This window comes from Podarcis gaigeae, assembly GCF_964106915.1.
Source record: "Podarcis gaigeae genome assembly, chromosome: 17".
Taxonomy (NCBI): domain Eukaryota; kingdom Metazoa; phylum Chordata; class Lepidosauria; order Squamata; family Lacertidae; genus Podarcis; species Podarcis gaigeae.
The window spans coordinates 41,056,002-41,076,072 of record NC_139694.1 but is presented as its reverse complement, the minus strand read 5'-3'; the positions used below and the strand labels follow the sequence as shown (position 1 = coordinate 41,076,072).

General features: G+C 48.9%; 2 protein-coding genes and 1 long non-coding RNA gene across 3 annotated transcripts in view; 1 reads left to right on the top strand and 2 right to left on the bottom strand.

Annotated features, from left to right (window-relative positions):
- LOC310834972 (uncharacterized protein) overlaps window positions 1–20,071 on the bottom strand; it is a 202,108-nt gene that overhangs the window by 12,031 nt on the left and 170,006 nt on the right. The gene's annotated exons all lie outside the window — the stretch shown is intronic.
- LOC310835355 overlaps window positions 1–20,071 on the bottom strand; it is a 300,425-nt gene that overhangs the window by 124,793 nt on the left and 155,561 nt on the right. The window contains exon 2 of the long non-coding RNA XR_014559592.1: window positions 14,082–14,293. This is a non-coding gene — a long non-coding RNA (uncharacterized lncRNA). The remainder of the gene's footprint in view (window positions 1–14,081; window positions 14,294–20,071) is intronic.
- Window positions 521–19,043, top strand: ELK1 (ETS transcription factor ELK1). Its single transcript, XM_083719379.1, has 6 exons — window positions 521–1,153; window positions 5,832–6,040; window positions 7,696–8,121; window positions 10,541–10,951; window positions 12,141–12,242; window positions 15,237–19,043. Exons 1-6 carry the CDS (start codon window positions 1,108–1,110, stop codon window positions 15,333–15,335), a joined length of 1,293 nt encoding a protein of 430 aa, XP_083575505.1. The 5' UTR covers window positions 521–1,107; the 3' UTR covers window positions 15,336–19,043.

Genomic DNA, 20,071 nt, shown 5'->3' with positions numbered 1-20,071 from the left:
TATTTCATAGGAAACAGATCGATTGTGCATGTCTGTTCAGAAGTAAAGACTTCCACTCGGGTGTAGATACGATTGCAGCCTAAGCCCTAAATCTGAGCACTTGACACACATGAGCTTGGTTATCCTGACAACAATCCTGCCAGGTAGGCGGCTGATCCTTGGACGGAGCAGCTTGCCAGCACCACCGGAGACTGGCCAGGATGCACCTGCCATCTCAGCCTGGTTTCCATAGCGATCGAGGCCCTGGGCGGCCTTGGGCGGCGGAGCCCCCGGCGGAGGCGGAGAAGTTCCCATGGCAGCAACCTCCTTCACTTCCTCTCGACGCCCCGCTCCCCGCGCGCGCCTCCGCCTGCACCCCCTCCCTCCGTTGCCGCGGCAACCGCGGGGGCGCGCAAGGATGGCGAGGGGGCGAGCAGGTGGTGGGCTGGCAGTTGTGCCAGGCAGCCCCCTCGCAACGTGGGGGCAGGAGGAGGCCAAGGGGCGGCCCCGCACTGGCAGGACAAGCCCCCGCCCGCCCCCGCGCCCTGCTCAGACCCGGCTGCTGGGCCCGGCGCCCCGCGCGCGCCTCTCTCTCCTCCCCGGTCCTGGCGCACAGACCCAGGAGCAGTTGGCCCGGATCCCTCTCGGCTGGCAGAAGAGGACCCAGGAGTCCTGGCGCTCGACCACCAGTCCCTCCCCGGGTCCAGATCCTTCCCTGCTGAACTGGGAGAGGACCCAGGAGTCCCGGCGCCCTCGCTTAACTCCTCCCCCTCCCCAGTTAGTACCGAGCGGACCCGGGAGATCTGGCACGTCCGGGCTCCCGCCAGAGGAGGGCCCAGGAGTCCGGCCGGAACCTCTCTCCCCTCCCCCGCCCCGCGCCGCCGGGAAAGGACCCAGGCGTCCGGGCGCCAGCTCCGCCTCCGTGCTTTGCATGTGACGGCGCCGTCAACGCTGCCTCCCCGACGAGGGACCCGGCCTGCGCGGCTCGGTCGGAGGCAGGAAGAAGAAGAAGAAGAAGAAGAGCGGGGCCGCCGCCTCCCCCCAGCCCCCCGGGGGCCAGAAGCAACTTGGAGCCCGCCGGCAGCCTCGCCCGGGACGCGGGTGGCGGGGAGAGGCGCCGCGCAGCCCATGGAGCCTCCCGGGTCGGGCGCGGCGGCTGCCGCCTTGCTGACGGGTGAGTAGCTGGGGATGGAGGGCGACCCCGCCCGGACGACGCTGCCTCCTTTCCGCCTGGGGGCAGAGCCCTTTGGCCCCGCCAGGCCGCCTTCGCCCCATTGGCAGGTGGGTGTCCCGGGCAGCAGCCGCGGACGGAGTTGCAGCCCCTTCTGGCGGGGAGCGCGCTCGGGCTCCCGGATCTGCTGCCCGCTTCGCTCTTCGGGTCTCCTGCGCTGCCAATGCCGAGAGACTCTTCCCAGCCTCTACCTGCCCTCGAGATCACCACCTGGCCGCCCCCATCTCTCCGCCCCCTGCCGCCTCCGCACTCGCCTTAACTGCCGGATTACGGAGTCTTTGATGGGGTTTTGTATTAAATCCAGCACCAGAAAATCCTTTATTTAGGCCAAATCCAAAGATTGGGGGGGTGGGGGTGGAGCAGCAGGAGAGGAGCCAAATCAGCCTTCCTTGCCTGTCCATCCCTGCAGCTCCTCGTCCTGATCCGGTGCAGGCCCTTCTTTCCCCAGAGTCAGATGGGGGGGGGGGGTGTCTCTCAGGAGGAAAGGTAAACCAGAGGCTAACAGAGGACCCTTCCCTGTGGCAATTCGGGGGTTGTCAGCTGAAGGGGGGGGGGGTGAGTCTGGAGCTGATGGGGATGCAAAGGGGAGCTAAGAGAAGAAGGAGGCCCATCCCAGGATTCAGGCTTGGACTTAGCCAGGCCACAGCAAGACTGCTGTCCAGAGTGTGTGATTCTGAGCATGTGCAGAGTTACCTTTCATTTAACACTGAATAACCACAACTGCTCCTCACATATCTAGTAGTGGGATGTGACCAAAAAATAATAATACCTCACCACCATTTGCTTCCATTTTAGAAATTAATCACTCTTTGAGGGCCACCAACAGGATATGAGGCAGGGACAGCTGGAGATTAAAGTCTAGGGGACACAAGTGAATAGTCCCTTCCATTTTCTGATTACTGTCTGGTGGTTGTGCACTCTGTATTCTGCCAAAGGAAGTTGTTATTCCAGCTTCTCCCTCCCGTGCATGGATCCTGCCTCTAGTGCGTGTCCTGGGCATGTATCAATCCCAGCCATGAAGGAGAATGTCCTTCCCTTGCACTTGCAACAGATCCACCTGTCTCTTGTTATACTGGGCTCTGGCACAGCCTGCAAATGTCACTTGCACAGCCTCCTAGAGCCCCTCTGCCCACGGCTCCTCATGCATGCACATGTAAAAGGTAAAGGACCCCTGGACAGTTAAATCTAGTCAGACTTGACTATGGGGTGCAGCACCGAGAGAGCCGGCTTTTGTCCACAGACAGCTTTCCAGGTCATGTGGCCAGCATGACTAAGCCGCTTCTGGTGAACCAGAGCAGTGCATGGAAACACCATTTACTTTCCCGCCGCACCAGTACCTATTTATCTACTTGCACTGGCGTGCTTTCGAACTGCTAGGTTGGCAGGAGCTGGGACAGAGCAACGGGAACTCACTCATTTGCGGGGATTCGAACCACCAAACTTGTGGGTGGCGTTGTGGTTTAGAGTTTAGACCACAGCGCCACCCACGGCCCATATATGACAACGGTAATGCCTGAAGTAAGACATTCACTACAACTAATTCAGAATGCAGCAGCTAGACTGGTGACTGGGAGCAGCTGCTGGGACCATATAGCACCATTCCTAAAGGATCTCCACTGGCCCCCAGTATATTTCCAAGCACAATTCAAAGTGTTGGTGCTGACCTTTAAAGCCCTGAACAGTGTTGCCCCTGTAGACCTGAAGGAGCGTCTCCACCCCCATCCCTCAGCTGGGACACTGAGGTTCTCCTCTGAGGGTCTTCTGGTGGTTCCCTCACTGCAAGAAGCAAAGTTACAGGGGACCTTCTCAGCAGTGGCGCCCACCCTGTGGAACGCCCTCCCGTCAGATGTCAAGGAGATACACAACCTTTAGAAAACACTTGAAGGGGAGCTTTTAATGTTTGATGTTTTAATGTTTTTATATATGCTGGATGCCGCCCAGAGTGACTGGGGCTACCCAGTAAGATGGACAGGGTACAAACAAACAAACAAACAAACAAACAAATATCAGTGCTTTTTTCAGTGGGGACGCAGGGGCATGCATACCCCTAAACATTTCATGAATCTTTGTACTTTTGTCCATTTACTGTGTTTATTTTTCCTGATTTGAACTATAAAATGGTGATCTTCTTGAGTCAAAATGAGAGTACCCCTAAACATATAATTTTTTTTTTAGAAAAAAGCACTGATTACTATTACTACTACTTTGTCATTCCTATTTCTTCTTTCAAATTTACCTTTAAAACACACCTTTCTGTGAAGCACTTGCCATAGGCTCTCAGTTCTCACCCCCTACAGAAACTCAGCCTTAGTAGGTGCCATTGCATTCTTCCTTGTCAGCTCTCCTTCCTTTCCTGGTGTCAATTGGAAGCTGCTCAGTGCAGAGACCTGCCCTTTTTGTTTATGTTCCACTGTAAAGCATGGTGTACATTGGGGCCCCATTCATCCATCCTGTCTCTTCTGGGATGTTGTGCTGCTTACTCAGGTAGAAATCTGATTTCCTCAGCCTCTTTGTATAAGAACTGTCTATTGTTATTTAAGAAAATCCTGGTTTTAGACTTATGTATATATGAGAAATGGGATGCAGGTGGCGCTGTGGGTTAAAGCCTCAGCGCCTAGGACTTGCCGATCAAAAGGTCGGCGGTTCGAATCCCTGTGGCGGGGTGCGCTCCCGCTGCTCGGTCCCAGCGCCTGCCAACCTAGCAGTTCGAAAGCACCTCCGGGTGCAAGTAGATAAATAGGGACCGCTTACCAGCGGGAAGGTAAACGGCGTTTCCGTGTGCGGCTCTGGCTCGCCAGAGCAGCGATGTCACGCTGGCCACGTGACCCGGAAGTGTCTCCGGACAGCGCTGGCCCCTGGCCTCTTGAGTGAGATGGGCGCACAACCCCAGAGTCTGTCAAGACTGGCCCGTATGGGCAGGGGTACCTTTACCTTTACCTATATATGAGAAGCTTGGAGAATGACAACCTCCTGTATTGTATTTCATAGGTCTGCTGGCACACATGCATCACGTTTTGCTTCAGGGCAGTTTGAACAACTCCTGCGGCTGATATCAAGAGGGGACATGTACAAGTTGCAGTGAATTTACTGGCACACTTTATTTCCAAGGCTAGTTTGTAAATGCTCTTGTTTTGTGTCTGTGCATGTGTGTGAAAGAGAGAAGTATTTAAAGATCTATTATAGTAGCTGTTTTAGCAGTTGGGGTGCAAGGGCTGGAGCTGAGAGGTAGAACAGATGCTTTGCAAAACATCCAAGGTTAAGTCCCTGGCATCTCCAGGTGGGATCATGGACTCGGAAGAGCTGCTTTTAGTCAGCGTCAACAATACTGATGATCTGCTTTGGTCACAGGCAGCTTTCTGTGTTCCTGTGCATTGTATACCAGAATGATGTCTGCTCTGTTGCAATCTATTGTTTTCATATAACAGGTTTATCCCAGAACAAGGTGTAATCATTATTCTCAAGAAGTGGGCTGGAACTAAATTTCGAGCAAGAACGGATAAGTTTTTACTGCATACTCAGTTGGCAGCAGTGCTTTTTTTCTGGGGGAACGTGGGGTTACGCATACCCCTAAACATTTTGTGAATCTAAGTTTGGCCTCATTGAGGGGCAATATTTCAATATGAGTAGGAAAATGAGAAAACCCCTAAACATTTTTTTTAAGAAAAAAAGCACTGATTGGTGGCAAATGATTTTTGCAAATTGTTTTGTGCCTGGATAAGGCAGAGCAGTCAGTGGTTATGTTTTCAACTGTTATCTTTGCGTCTTCTACAAGTGCATGTAGAATATTATTAGGAACAGTTATGGACAAATGATCACTGCACATCTTCCAGTGGCAAGCAAATAGCCTGAGACATATAATCAATTGCCACCATAGAACTTGTGACATAAACGTAACCCTGTAAGGAAGAAGCACATGCACAACTTGGCAGCCGGTGTTTCCAACTGTCACTAGTGGTAACTTGACTGCTGTGTAGTGAGTTTCTTGCAGCCTCCCTAATTTGCTGGTCCCAAAAGGATACAGTCAACAAAATGATGGAAAAGGTACCACTGCACCTGCTTTCTTGCTGCATCTGTTGTGTTTTGTGCTGTGCTTGTACAGTGGGTTGAATTGTCATTAAATGGTCCCCTGGAAGACTGTAGATCAACAGGTGATCTGCAAAGGTGGAGTGTAACTCTGAGTGGCCCAGGCAAGTGACAGGAATGTGTGTAGAATCAGGCCCACACAGCTGCCTGCTCCTCAGCGCAGTAAAGCTGAGGCAACATCAAGCAACACATAAAGGGACTTTTTGGGGCTGGATCACTTCAGGATCCGAATGAGGGAATGGCATCATTGCTCCCCAAGGAGGAAAGGGAGGCACCTCCTTGCATACAGAATTCTAGCATGTAAAGCAGCATTTAGCCTGACCTTTCCCCTGATATGCTGCTTTTCTGTGAAGGGAATTGCTCCCTCCTGGACCCAGGAGCATTTAGATAGGTGCTTTCCTAACCTGTCATTCAGGAAAAGCTGCACTGCTTGATTCTCCTGACGGTATAAACTGCCCCGACCCCCAAGGGAACAGGAACACATCATAAACAGCACCCTTGACCTGGCTGCCTCTCTGTCTCCCTTTGTCCCCTCTAGTCATGGATCCCTCCGTCACCCTGTGGCAATTCCTCCTGCAGCTGCTGGAGCAGCAGAGCAACGGACATCTCATCGCATGGACATCCAACGACGGAGAGTTCAAGTTAGTTGATGCTGAGGAAGTCGCACGGCTCTGGGGGCTGCGGAAGAACAAGACCAACATGAACTACGACAAGCTGAGTCGGGCCCTGCGCTACTACTATGACAAGGTGGGAGTCTGCCGTCTGGCTTCCCAGCATCTCCCTTGCAGAAGACCAAGGACTCCTAGAGTAACCCCATCCCTGCCTTGCTTTCCCCTTCAGATCAGCCTTTTCAGGATCAGTTACCTGTGAAGGAGAATGCACTGGAAAGTTAAAAAGGGTATTTGGGGCGAGGTGTGTGTGCAGTCTTTGCATATTTATCAAAAGAGAAGGATTGGTGGGCAGGGCCATCAAAAGTAGTGTTCAGCATTATGAGAATCTCACATTCAACCCCTGCCCCCCACCCCATCACTCCCTCTCTCTTTAAAGCACATGCCTAACCCTTATTTGTGCAATGAGAAGCTTGAGAGTGTGTGAAATCTCGGAAGGCTGAGTGTTGGCTGTGTAAGGGTGAAGACAGAGGCAGAGCAGCAGGGCTGATCTGGAAGCATCCTGGCTATGGTCCATACAAATGCTCCCCACTTCCCCAAGTGGCAAGAAGTTCCAGGGACAGCACACCACCACACAGGGTATTTTACCTTTGGAAGAGACAGCACTGGAAACCTATGACATTTGTGTAATATTTGTTTTTGTTTACAAATGTATAGATGAATCATTAGTGGAGGCCAAGAGCACCCAGTTAATCCACCACCTGATATCAGATCTCCAGAGAGATCTCCCATAAGGTGTCTTCCGCTTCTCTGCTTCTATCTCTGCCCTTGGATTAAGCCCCACGGAATACAGTGGGACTTTGCTCTTACGTGAACTTGCACAGGATTTCTTTGTGGGTGTCTCAGAACTACTGTTTCTTTATACCCACCTGTAACCAAGTCTGATGACTTTTACTTTCAAGCAATATCAAAACCATATCTCTGTGAGTAACTCCCTTAAAGGGACATCTAGGGACTCTTAGCTTTCATCAGGTGGATTGCTGGTTGTCCGTTGACCATAACTGTATTTCTTACCTACCCAGGGCTGGGGGTTGTGGGTGTTTGTGCGTGTGTGACTCTGTTTCTGCAAAGCAGCCGGGACATCATCTACACAGCTCCACTCACAGGAGTCGTTCTGCAATGTAAAAAAAATAAATCCATTTTTCTCTTTAATAAAATGAAGAAATCTACAAAGGTATGCTGTTGCCAGAGGTGAAGAACCTGCTGTGAATTCTCTTCAAATATCTATCTTCACTTTTAAAACAACAACAGTGAGGGAGGGGGCAGAGCTTGTCTCTCTCCACAAAAATAATAAATCATGCCATACAAGAAAATATTTACAAATGACATAATTAATGCTGGTCAGAGTATTAATCTTTTCTTGGTGCAGAATTTGAGTTTTATTGTGGCACGTAATTTTCATGTACAAAGCATACAGTATGCCTGGTCTTGGCTGTGTGGTTTCAGCAGCAAGCAGAGGCAGCTCAGGTGCCAGCCTGGCATTCAGGTATGCCCCAAGTCAGGGGTGGCCGCTGCTGTGTTTTCCAGATGCGCTTGGACTCCAACTCTCATCAGCTCCCATGAGCATTGGGAAAGTTCAGGGTTGATGGAAATTGTAGCCTAGCAAGTCCAGATCACACCAGACTCCCTTTCTGGAAGATACCATTGACGGAGCCTCTGTGAGATGCATGGCAGATGTAGTTTGATCACTGTACCCTGTGCTGTGCTAATTTTGCCACCTTCTGTTCCTTCCAGAATATCATCCGTAAAGTCAGTGGGCAGAAATTCGTCTACAAATTTGTCTCTTACCCGGAGCTTTCAAGCATGGAGGGAGTAAAGGATGAGGGAGGAGCCAAAAGGCCTGAGCAGGTGCAGAGTGAAGCAAAAGGGGGCGAGGGGTCTTTTGGGGCCCCCAAAGCCCTGCGTGGAGCTGGGGGTGCCCCACGCAGCAGCCGGAATGAGTATATGCGCTCTGGGCTCTACTCCACTTTCACCATTCAGTCGCTGCAGGCTCCTTCGCCCGCTGGACGGGTCTCCCGCCAGGAGACAGAGCTCTTGCCCACAGTGCCACCCCCTGCTGCTGCCCCTGAACCACCACCCCCCTCCTTGGCCACAGTGGACAATCCGCCTCAGCTGCACATCAGGATTGAGGAGCCAGAGGAGTCTCAGGAGCCCCTGCAGGTAAGTCACAAAAGTGGTGGAAGCTTTTGCTTTTTCAGAGCCCCAAGAGACTCCAGGTAGTGCATTCCACTTTGCTGGAATGACAGGACTTTGGTTCCAAAGGGAGAGATGGCTGGAGGTTCTATATATTTCAAAATAAGGCCTGTTCTTTGAGTTTTCCTCCTGATTTGTTTGCAGGAGGAGTAGTTGGCAAAAGAATGAGCATTCTTTTGGGTTTATTTGCTAGAAGTTAGGTGACGCCGTGTCAAAGCACGTATTATCCCACACTTTGCAGTGCCTTTCCGCCATTCACTTTCCTCATAGCAAAAAGGCCAAGCTTTATTGTGTAAGACCTCCCAATCCATTATAACTGTGCAGAATTATTTGACGGTACAGTATGTGATTGAATCCCACCAGAAAACAGCAACTGACTGGAAGCAGGCTGACGATAAGTGAACAAGACTGGAGAAGGCTCTTGGTGGCCCTGCAGCAAGATGCCCTGATTGGACGCACCTCCTCCTTCCCATGGTCACAGCTGTCCATCTCCTTGCTCTCTCCCCCCGGGCCCAATTTGGGACTGGAGGTAGAAGCTCTTGAACTCAAACAGGGATGTTGAACAGGCAGTAGCAGCAGCAGCAGCAGCAGCAGCGGTGGTGGCTCACATAGCTGGCCCTGAGAAGAGGAGGTGCACAGAAGACGCACCCATTCACCATGTCCTTCCTGCTGGAAGTTCTGCCCATCCTCATGTCTCTTTTTCATCCTTGCTAGACATTATTAGAGGTGCCAACACCATTTGCTAGTCTTGCCTCTTAGCAGCAGCCTGACATAAAAGAAGTGAAGCTTTTCACATCAAGCCCGGGAAGCTTCCCCATCCCATCTGAAGCATAAATCCCCCCATTCTCTACAAATTTGCGTGTGGGTTGTTGTTGTTGTTTGCAAAGGCTGTGGTTCCAGAACCCCACACACTTGGCAGTAGATTTTGTGCTGTGCACACTTGGGATGGGAACACCTTGACTTTGTGTCTTTTTATATATCATGCTGGTCGGAGCTTAGTTTGCAGGTGCATGAAGTTTCTGATATGAAGATGAACTGATATGCAGTCAATTATTATTATTATTTATTGAATTTATATACCACCCTATACCCAGAGGTCTCAGGATGGTTCACAGAAAAGTGAAGGCCCCATTAAGCAGTGTGTTATAATTTACTCTTCATTAGCATACCACCCACAATTTCTGTGGCTTTCCTTTCACAGTGCCCAAGTGCATTGAGGTACAGTGAGTGGAATGCATTACAAAAAACAAAAAAACCTGTCAGCAAGTGGAAGTATTTCTTTTGTGAAACGCTGTACTTAAGGCAGCAGCGGAGTAAGCCAATTAGGCGCCTGGGGCGGCGTGTGTGCCCTGTGCCCAGGGGTGGGACCAGCTGCCTGCCTCCAAGGAGTCTGCCTGCCCCCTCCCACTCAGCCGCCCTACAGCTGAGGGGGAGGCAGTGGGTGGACTGTTTGGTGGACCGCCCCACCCCCTTCCTCTGCCCCTGACTTTTAGGACTTGCTGGGATGGGAGTGGGAGCTGGGGAGGTTTGTGTCAGCAAGAGCAGGAGAACATAAAGCAGAAACCAGGGATCAGGTGAGCAGGTGTGACTCAGCAGCATGGACTGGGGGCCACAATGCATTCAGGAAACAGCAAATGGATGGAATAGAAGAGGTCTCCAACAGGCATCCGCAGGGATACCAGCAGAGCATGAGGCACAGTAAAGGAAGTATTAGGAAAAAAAAGTTGGTAACAGCCATATATGTCTGGTAGGATTTCTTTTTCTGAGACCATCTGTTTTTGAATGTTGGGTGCATTGCTGGGGATTCCCTTCATTTTCCTGCCCTTCTTGTTGGTATCCAACAGGCCTTTGTGAAGGAAAGAGAATGTGAGATTGGTCAGACCTTTAGCTCTGACCTCCCCAAGACATCTCCTGTGAGGCCTGAAGTCCAGGGGTTGTGGTCAACGTAGACTTAAGATGAACATTCCATCAGGGCCAGTGTTTCTCCTTGTGTAGCAGAATGCTCTCCCCTCTCCCTAAATATCTTCTGGGGTTTCTCCCAATCCCTCTGGAGCAGATTTGGGGATGGCACAGGTTGAGGCTGGGGGGCGGGGAATCCCGCTAATCCTTTTGTTAGGGCAAGAATTTGGTTGAACACCAACAAGGAAAGCAGAGTAAATGAATGGGTCCCAGGTGAGCAAAGCTGAAAAGCAGAGCAGGATTGAGGAAGGATTCCTGAAAGCAAGGTTGGGGGTTAAGTGAAGCTGGGGAGGGCAGTAGCAAATTCATAATTTATTTCATAAAATGTACATATTGCTTGATGGGGGGGGACCCCAACCCTCTCTTGCATGAGAGACTACCTGACTGATTCTTCCCTTCCTTCTATTTATTTTTCCTGTCCATCCAGGTCATAGTGGAGCCCAGCCCATTGGATCCTGCCCCCCTTGATGAGAAGGTTCTGGTGAAGGTGGAAGAGAACCTTGACCTTGATGGGGAAGCAGCTGCTCTGCTGGTCTTAATGGAGGCTGGAGTCAAGGAGGAGACCTTGCCTTCAGAGAAGGCCTCTTTGGAGAAGGTGTCCTTGGAGGCTGAGCTGCCAGAGGAGGGGGGTGGTCTGCTGAAAGAGGAAGCTCAGTCCCCCAGACCAGCAACCGTGTCTCTTGAGGGACAGCCCCAAAAGGGCAAGAAGCCCAAAGTCCTGGAGCTACCTTCACTGCCAACCCAGGAGAAAGTGAATGCCACTGTGAACAGTCTCTTGGCACCTGGAGGGGCAGGGAGTACGCTGACCCCAACCACGGTCATTTCTTCTCATGCACTGGTGAGAACATGTTTCTCAGTTGGCCCCGTTGGGACCGGACTTCATTCGCTTCCCAGAAAACTGGGTGGTAGAACTAGGGTATCTTTTCCAAAATTGTTTTTGTCAGGGAGGATGTGCCTGATTTGAATGGGATGCTTAACATTCCGCCTGGATGGCAAATGTGACTTCTGCTTTGTGCAAACAAACAACCAACCAACAGATGTGCACATGGCTCAGTAAGGCAGGAATTGGCAAGTGGGGCTCCAGAGCCCAAATCTGGCCCATCAAGTGGCACTTTGGTTACCAACCCAGAGAGACTGTTTCGTGCAGCAAAGGGATTTGCTGGCAGTTTGTTTTATGGCATTGGGGAAGGGTGTTCTCACCCACCACCCACTGTCCCAACCTCAAGTTGTGAACTGCGCCAGTTGGCTCATCAGGTGCAAAGGAGGTTGCCTTTTCGCTTCACACCACAAACTAACTCTGCCAAAATGGCCTCTTCTGAGTGGCAGCCAAAGGTGCAGGTCAGGAGCCCTTTGCCACTGGTAACGTTAAGTACAAATAGCTCCAAAGAGCAACACATATGAAGAAGAATGGCCTCATAAAATTGCACCCACTTCCTATAGCCAACTAGCCTCGTTATCCTCAGCTACCTAGAACCCTGTGCTGCAGGAGAAGACAGAATGTGCTCTCTTGTCTTTAAATGGCAATAATAAGAATAAGAAGAATAAGAATAAGAATAAGAAGAATTTATTTATACCCCACCCATCTAGCTGAGTTTCCCCGGCCACTCTGGGCGGCTCCCAATCATGTGCTAAAAACAATACAGCATTAAATATTAAAAACTTCCCTTCAGATTTCTTTTAAAAATAGGATAGCTGCTTATTTCCTTGACATCTGATGGGAGGGCGTTCCACAGGGCAGGCGCCACCACCAAGAAAGCCCTCTGCCTAGTTCCCTGTAACCTCACTTCTTGCAATGAGGGAACCGCCAGAAGGCCCTCGGCAATGCAGAACGATGGGGGTGGAGACAGCTCCTTCAGACGCTCCTGCCTCTTACCTTTGGCTGTGCCAAAATCTAATCCATTAGTCCTGCCCTCAGCCTTCTCAGAGCCAGACACAGAAAACAGGCCAATGGAGCTGGACTGGGATTCTTAAAGGAGTGCTGTTTTCTCTCTGCCACCAACCATTTCGTGTTCTGGTTTTCTTTGCAGACCCCAGTGCTGCTCACTCCAAGTTCCTTGCCCCCCACCATCCATTTCTGGAGCACACTCAGCCCCATCGCACCCCGCAGCCCAGCCAAGCTCTCCTTCCAGGTAGGATGTAAGATCCTCGGTCTTACAGAAGGACTGAGGTGGGGGGTGAGGGTGGAAGATGATGGGTAGAGCCAGAGAGACAATCAGGTTGGTTTGGAGAGTCCGGTGCTTGGTTACAAAGGGAATATAACAAGCTGTGTGTTTTCTTGCACATCTGGAATCCTCCTGTGCAAGTGCAAATGGCTCATCTGAGTGCTAATGTGCAATATGTGGTTCCCAAGCATTGCAGAAGATCATTGGTTTTCCGGAGGGATAGCTTTGCCATGCAGATTTGACCCACTCCACCTCCCTTGACTAGAGCACCTGCTGCTGCTGCTGCTGGGGAACTTGAACTGGCCACCAGTTTCCCTGTAAAGTGTGCCACATCCCACCTGCTCTGCTGCCGCCATTGCTGCTACTCTGGGGGGGAAGAAGGTCCCTCTTTCCTTCCCTCTTCCCAAGGTTCCCTTAGTGTCAAGGAGCTGTCAGTCAGTGAGTCAGATCAACCACAGGGCAGGCACACACATGGAAGGCATGAAATGCCATTAGCTCTGTATGAACAGAAAATAACGCCACAGCAGAGTCCTTTGGTTCGCCTGACTCCAGAGCTGAGACATTGCTGAAACTGACCCCACCCTTCCCTCTCTAGCCTCGTACTCTGGTTCCCTCCTAAGCAGAGCTCAGGGCCTCAGCAACGTGCAGGACTCTTCTGGAGCCGGGTGTCAGAGGGGGAGGAGAGGCAGCAGGACTGGGATTGTCCCATTGCTGCGTGGCAAGGGCAGCCTCTGACTCCCCTCTGTCTGAGTCTGTGCTCCCACTGTGACTGACCCCCTTTCATCGCTCAGCCCCCTTGCTTCTGGCACCTCCCAGCTTGTCCCTTCCACAGGCTGCCCTTCAGTGTCCGGGATCTAAGTCATTGTCTTCTGTGCCCTCCCTGGGGGCTCTTGGGTGGGCGGCTCCCACCACTCTTCCTCATCCAGCCAGTCCTGACTGATGGGTATTGACATAAGAACAGGGTGAAACTTTATACCACCTCTGGGGATTTACAACTGGCTGTGCTCTGCTTTGATTCATCCCCACCCCATAAATATTGTGCCTCATTCAGTAGGTAGAAGCTTTTGTGATTGGTCTGGGCAGAAATAATGTGCTGTCCTTGGTCCTGTCCTTCATCTTTCATTAAAAAATAGCCTACTTGTTCATTTATTTTGGTTAGGGTGAAATGCTGTTGCAGTCATTCATATGGGTGCCGTGGTGCACATTTAGAATTTAAGGGAGAAAACAAAAAGGCAAAAGTTTGTAAGAGCCCCACAATGTGTGGAGATGACCTTTCTTTGAGGCTTTTATACAGCTTAATTGCTGAAGGGTTGGGCGGGTTCTGAAAAGGAGTGGAAGTCTGAGGCTATGCACACATTGCCAACTTAAAAGGCAGAAAGGGCAGGTTTTCTGCTTTGTTTCAAAACACATTTGCACCCCGTTGCATGTTTCAGGATGGTTGGATACATTCCAAAGTCGCCCACTGTCCACACTATAGACATTTTCAAATCTGCTCTGGTCAGACCTCACCTGGAGCACTGTGTCCAGTTCTGGGCATCACAGTTCAAGAAGGACACTGACAAACTGGAACGTGTCCAGAGGAGGGCAACCAAAATGGTCAAAGGCCTGGAAACGATGCCTTATGAGGAACGGCTAAGGGAGCTGGGCATGTTTAGCCTGGAGAAGAGGAGGTTAAGGGGTGATATGATAGCCATGTTCAAATATATAAAAGGATGTCACATAGAGGAGGGAGAAAGGTTGTTTTCCGCTGCTCCAGAGAAGCGGACACGGAGCAATGGATCCAAACTACAAGAAAGAAGATTCCACCTAAACATTAGGAAGAACTTCCTGACAGTAAGAGCTGTTTGACAGTGGAATTTGCTGCCAAGGAGTGTGGTGGAGTCTCCTTCTTTGGAGGTCTTTAAGCAGAGGCTTGACAACCATATGTCAGGAGTGCTCTGATGGTGTTTCCTGCTTGGCAGGGGGTTGGACTCGATGGCCCTTGTGGTCTCTTCCAACTCTATGATTCTATGAAGTTCCTTTGGGGGGTAGTGCATCAAAATGCAGTGTTTCTCAAGAAATTACAGGATAGATGTGAATTGTGGCTAACCTGGTATCTACGGTACATGGCTTCACAAACAAAAATAACCGAATGTTTAATTTGGGGGATGCATGTGAAATATGCCCTAGCATTGGGCAGGAATTGAGGGACATGGGGGAGACGGATGTGGCATCTGAGGGACAGTGCATGAAACCTGATGTGTCTCTGCTGTGGTGCATAGAATGAAAGCTTCTGGTGGGGGGGGCAGGGGGGATATCTCATCTCGCCAGTTCTTTGCTCCAGGTAAGCTCTGCATACACATGCAGCCACTTTCTTCTGGTGGAGCTTCAATAGGGATTGATGGGTGAAACTGTCAATTTTGGTTGCTCATTTTTCCACATTTCCACATCAGTCTGTGATTTTGTATTAGAATTTATTAAAATTCATCAACATTTCAGTGTGAATTTCTTCTAATATACAGCTGTTTGTAGGAAATTTTGCTAAATGCGCATATTTTTGCAAAGTAGTGTTCCCTAATACAAAGCATTTTTGTATGTTATCTTCACTATTATACGCATTTTCATAACACTTTACCCTAGTGTATCTGTTGTTGCACACATTACAAGTCTACAGAATGGCCTTGCAAAATTTGGAGAGGTGTAAATTTCAAAGGATGGTTGTGTTTCATTTTGTGTGCAAATTAGGTAGATTCACCTGTAAAAGTGAACTGAATTGAATTTTTACCCCATTTCCAGGCATCTGCAGCCCTCTGTGTGTAGGGGTTTTTTTATGGTGGTGGGGAGATTTGGAGCAGAGGAGAGTTGCACTTCTCTGCTTTTGTGGTCAAAATTGTCCTGTCCACCTCAAAGCCCAGGAAAAGCTGTCTTTGACTTTAGTTTTAAATGTATGCAGATCTTAATTCCCTCCCCCTCTCTCTTCAGTTTCCCAGCAATTCCAACTCCCAAGTTCACATCCCCTCTCTCAGCGTGGATGGACTCTCCACCCCTGTAGTCCTCTCTCCTGGACCCCAGAAGCCATAGCTTTTCTGCTCAGCATCGCTGTGTCCTGTACTCCTGCCAAAGAGCTGGTTTGAGTTTCTTTCCAAGCAGTTGGGATTACTTCTCTGGATGGACAACTGTGTGTCTCTTCACTGGCCGGAGGATCCCTTTGGTGAGCCAAGGACTAATGAGCTGCTTGAAGGATGGAAATGGTGTAGCAAACAGATTTCATCCAATTGCCTCGAACAGGCCAGGATGTTCCTCTGAAACTAAATGGTGTCTCCCTAACACCAAGAAGTTGTTGTGCTGCACCTACATGCTTCTGAAAAGCTTCATGTGACCCTCAAATACCTCTCTGGGGGCAAAGAGGTTATAACCTCAGTTATTTGCCGCCCACCGCCCCAGTTAAGGGGTTGCCCTTATCTACCTTTAGTATAGCAGCTTGGGCTGTCCTTCGTATTCTCTTTCTTGCTATTCAGTCTCATAATGGAGATGAGTTGAGGTGATGGTCCAAGTTCAAGAAGGCGACCTATCTCCTGACATACTACAAGGTAAATCAACTATCTCATCTCATCAGCTCCCTCTCTCCTTGTTCAGGAGAGCCTTGGTTCAAAGGTAGAAAGGTATAGACCCTGCCAGCAATGTTTGTTTTGGTTGTATGCAGGGGGGGCAGAAGCAGCACCAACCATATTTGTGTTGATTGTGTGTTGATTTCAACTATGGATGATCAAGGTGTTGGTGTGCAAGCTATTTTGGGGCCAAAAGAGTTTCAGCCATGTTTGTGGCTGGATGCAAGTAAGGATGTCAAGGTTAACCACATGAAAGGAGAAGAGGAAGCACAGTTGGTCATGTTTCTTCAGACTTCACGAAAGATGGTTTTGGCACAGAGTGTTCTTTAATTGGCTTGGCATGGCAAAGGAAAATGCATTGGATGTGTTTGCTGGTCAGCACCGGAGGAGGAGGCACTGCTAGTCATGTTCAGTTTTGCCAGAAAAGGTAGCAGTGTCAGCCATGATAATTCTGGCTAAATAATGTTGTCCATGAGTCCTTTGGCTCAGTGAGGTGGGAGATGTTTCTGGTGTTTCTTTTGGATATGTTAGACATTCCATTTGACATCACAACTGCAGCTGAGGAAGCGCTGTTTTTGTTTTATTCTACATGCACCTCAGTACTGATGCACCTAAAGGTCAAAGGTCACCAGTTCGTCAATGTGGAGACCAGAGAATGGAAGTCCCACCGACTTTACAGAATGGTTTCCTTAATTTATTTGCTGACGACAAAGGTCACCACAGAAATGACCGAGCGAGAAGTCTTAATCCTTTCAACTTGGGAGTCGGTCTTAATGGCTTCATTTTTTTCTTCAGTGGAGAAATATCAGATGTTGACCATCTTCTGGGGAAGTTTAACTTGTTGACTGGTCACTAAAGAGAAAGTCCTCAAATACCTCCTCACTTACTTCCAGCTCTCAAGTCACCCTGGAAGCCGCAGTGACAAATTCCCACGTCAGAGGGTATCCTGTATCCTGGTCATTTCCTGCAACCCAAACAAGGGGGCAGGGGAGGGGGAGGCTTTCTATGGAAACAGTGAAAAGGAAGTTTAGCCTCTTTCTGCAGCTTCCCACTTCCTTCCAGTTACATCAAAAGGGAATTTGTGACTCTTTACAAAAGGGCTGTGTCTTTTCATAAGGTGAGTTTTTAACTTGGGTCCTCAGATCGTGAAAACTCCATCCCTTCTGCTTTGAGGTTTTTGTGGGGATTCCTCAGAACTATTTGTTAATGAAGCAGAAAAGATGCTGTTTCAGAAATATCATATGATTCCTAATCAGAACTCCTGGCGCCTTCTATTTTTTCACAGAGTATATATCAAAGTTTTATCTATTATCAAAAAAGTCATACTGAGAGAATAGTAGATGGTTTAAAGCTATATTTATCTTTTTATCCGTCCATTTTTATATCTATTTTTTAAGGTGGGGGTGGGAGATCAAGATTTATTTTAAAGCAAGTGGGAAAGAGAAGCGCTTGGCTCTCCAGTTGTCGTTGGTTTTTAAGTGGACAGAAGACTATGGGACATGTTTTCAGGGCCATGGTTTTCAGATTGTTCCCAGAACGTTCCCTCAGTTAGAAGTTCAGCAACGATAGATAGGCTGCTCTGTGAGACAACATGTCTACCACTACTGAGATTCCCCCAACTTCAGCAACAGGGAAACATTGAGCATTGATTTAGGGGAGCCCTGGGGGGCTGTCCAGAGCCCTGGATGCAGATGCTCAGCAGCTCCTCCGCGACAAGGCCTCCCTCCTTGTGGGAAGGGTTGAGTGAATGGAGAGGATAGCTGACTTTGCCAAGCTGTGCACCTGGGTCACACAGGATGTGGGGATGAAGAGTGACCTCATTGAAATCTCTCTCTCTCTCTCTCTCTCTGATATCTGAGGGCCAAACTAGAGCAATGGCATGAAATCCATGGCGAAGAATTCTGTGTCACACTCTTCTGATAGTTCTGTCAGTGCCAGCATTTCTGCTTGCCAGATGGAATAGCTACTCCTCCCCTCCCCCTGGGGGGTGTTCTGGGGGTTCTCCAGAGCACATTTGGGGAAGGCTGGGTGTGGGGGGGGAGGGAGAAGGCCCCTTTGCACTAGCGGGAGCCCTTGCACTGGCTTTTGCTATGGTGACAGGTTAGTTGACTACAGGCCCATGTATTTAAACATGGAAATGACCCCATGCCACTTTGAAATTGGGGCTGGGGAGGAGCTGACAAAGGGAGAAGGTCTTCTGCATGAGGCACATGAAACCCTCCCTGACTCACAGCTTACCACCCCACAGTTTGTTCTGCATGGTTTTTCCACCAGCAGGGATCCCATATGGAAAGTGAGTTTAGCTGCGAGAAAACTATGGTAAGGGTGGGGTAAGAGGTTATCGCCCCCACCCATCTGCCTCCTCTTGCAGTTTGAAAACACACACCTGCTGCATTGGTGTCCAGTTTGGCCCTGATTCGCTTACACCCAGTTGTAACTTTAGAAGTAATTAAGATGCATAGGCTTCATTCCTTTGGCTCTTTTTGGCCGATGATGCTAAATGCACTCTAGCTACCACAAGTTATGAAGCCAGAGGAAGCCAAGAGGGAGTAGAGATTGGATGATAGAGACAAGAGGTGGCCGAAGAGCATTTTAAGTGGCAGATTTTCTGTGCTTTAAAAGAAATATGTGGTTAATTTTAATCATCCCTTTGTGTAGCATTTAATAGTAATAATGATTATACTTTTTTGCACTTCCATGTTGCCTCCCATTGGGAGAAATCTTAAGTGCTTTACAAGGGGTGGTTTACAGATTTATTTAATAAATTAGGCACTTTGTGTAAACAGCAATCTGCAACTCAATCAGGTACAAACCATGAGTGTTAACTATGAACAAATCATGTGTGATTTGTGTATAAAGTAAGGTGTGCTTTAGCGCAAACTGTGAGTACACCATCATAAGCCATGAGTTACACGATAGCAAAACAGGTGGGAACGAGAATACATTGTGGCTGAGCCCAGTGTATCCAAGGGGCAGATGGATGGATAAACCATTGGCAACGTGCAGGCAAGGGAAGAGTGAACTATGGCAAGACATTGTGTAACCCTCTAATACATCATGTGTAAGTATTTGTAAACGATGAACCTGTAACGTAATTTCATCAGTAACCTGTGGTTTAGCTTTAGCCATCCAACATGCAAACCGCAGGTAAGCCATGAGTAAACAATCAGTAAAATGCAAATATTGTTTCATATAAACTAAGTGAAATATGGTTACACTTTGAGTACACCATATGCAAACAGTGAGGAGATCAAGTAAGCCATGACTGACTGATATGGTCAAGCCATGTGAGAACCATTTGAGCCGGGCTTTCTCCAATCGCTGGCTCTCCACATGCAGGTGCCATTGGGCTTGTCCCAGTTTTCTTGAGAGCACCCTGCAAAGTAGCTTTATCAACCTTTTGCCTAGGACAAACGGCCTCTTTGGCGCTCACCATCCTGAAGCCTGTGTCTTCAGGGTTAATTGCTTGAAAGTCCCCAGGGGACTTAGGAGGGCGCAGCTCCGAAGGAGTCAAAGGAACGGCACGCAGTCCTAGGGTGGTGTTTTGCTCCCCCTCCTCCCTTCACCATGCGCAGCTTTCGATAACTTTTTGTGCTGGAGTAAAACAATTTTTGTAGCCATACATTAGTGCTGACCCATGTGACAAAGGGATCCTCGTGTGGAGGCATGTTCAAGAGTTGACAGCAAAAGGACCATGGAACACGATACTGCAGCAAATAACATACACTGCATATATTTTCCTTCTTAAGTTCAGTTAACTTGTAAACTGAGAGTAATTCTGCAAGATGAGTGGATCTGAATTACGGTACTTTATAAGCCAAAACAATCAGAAAATACTTTAGCATTTGGGGTTACATAATTTTAATTTTTATATTTTTGAAATCATTTCTATTTGATTTTACAAATATGAAATTATAACAATCCAAATACATATCCATATATTGAAATTACTCTGAATCTTGCGACTTCTCCCCACTCCCTCTATTTTCAACATTTACAACTTCTTCCATACTCTAAATTTTATATCAATCCATATTATCCAAAGTATTTATTACATTACAAGTGGAATTAAAATCCTGTGAATGTTTCCATCTGCTTACAGTGGTCTCCTAGATAACTTATAAAATTTTCCCATTCTTTTTAAAAAAATTGTTCTCTTGGTTCCTGGGTTTTCCAGTCAGCTTTGCCATTTCGGCATCAGCTTAGCTT

What these genes read in the sequence shown, in the direction of transcription:
- ELK1 (XM_083719379.1), top strand. Translation starts at nt 1,108, where the DNA reads ATGGAGCCTCCCGGGTCGGGCGCGGCGGCTGCCGCCTTGCTGACGG. An exon ending in GGCTGCCGCCTTGCTGACGG is followed by an intron (nt 1,154 to 5,831) that starts GTGAGTAGCTGG and finishes TGTCCCCTCTAG; the next exon opens with TCATGGATCCCTCCGTCACC. An exon ending in TCATTTCTTCTCATGCACTG is followed by an intron (nt 10,952 to 12,140) that starts GTGAGAACATGT and finishes TTTTCTTTGCAG; the next exon opens with ACCCCAGTGCTGCTCACTCC.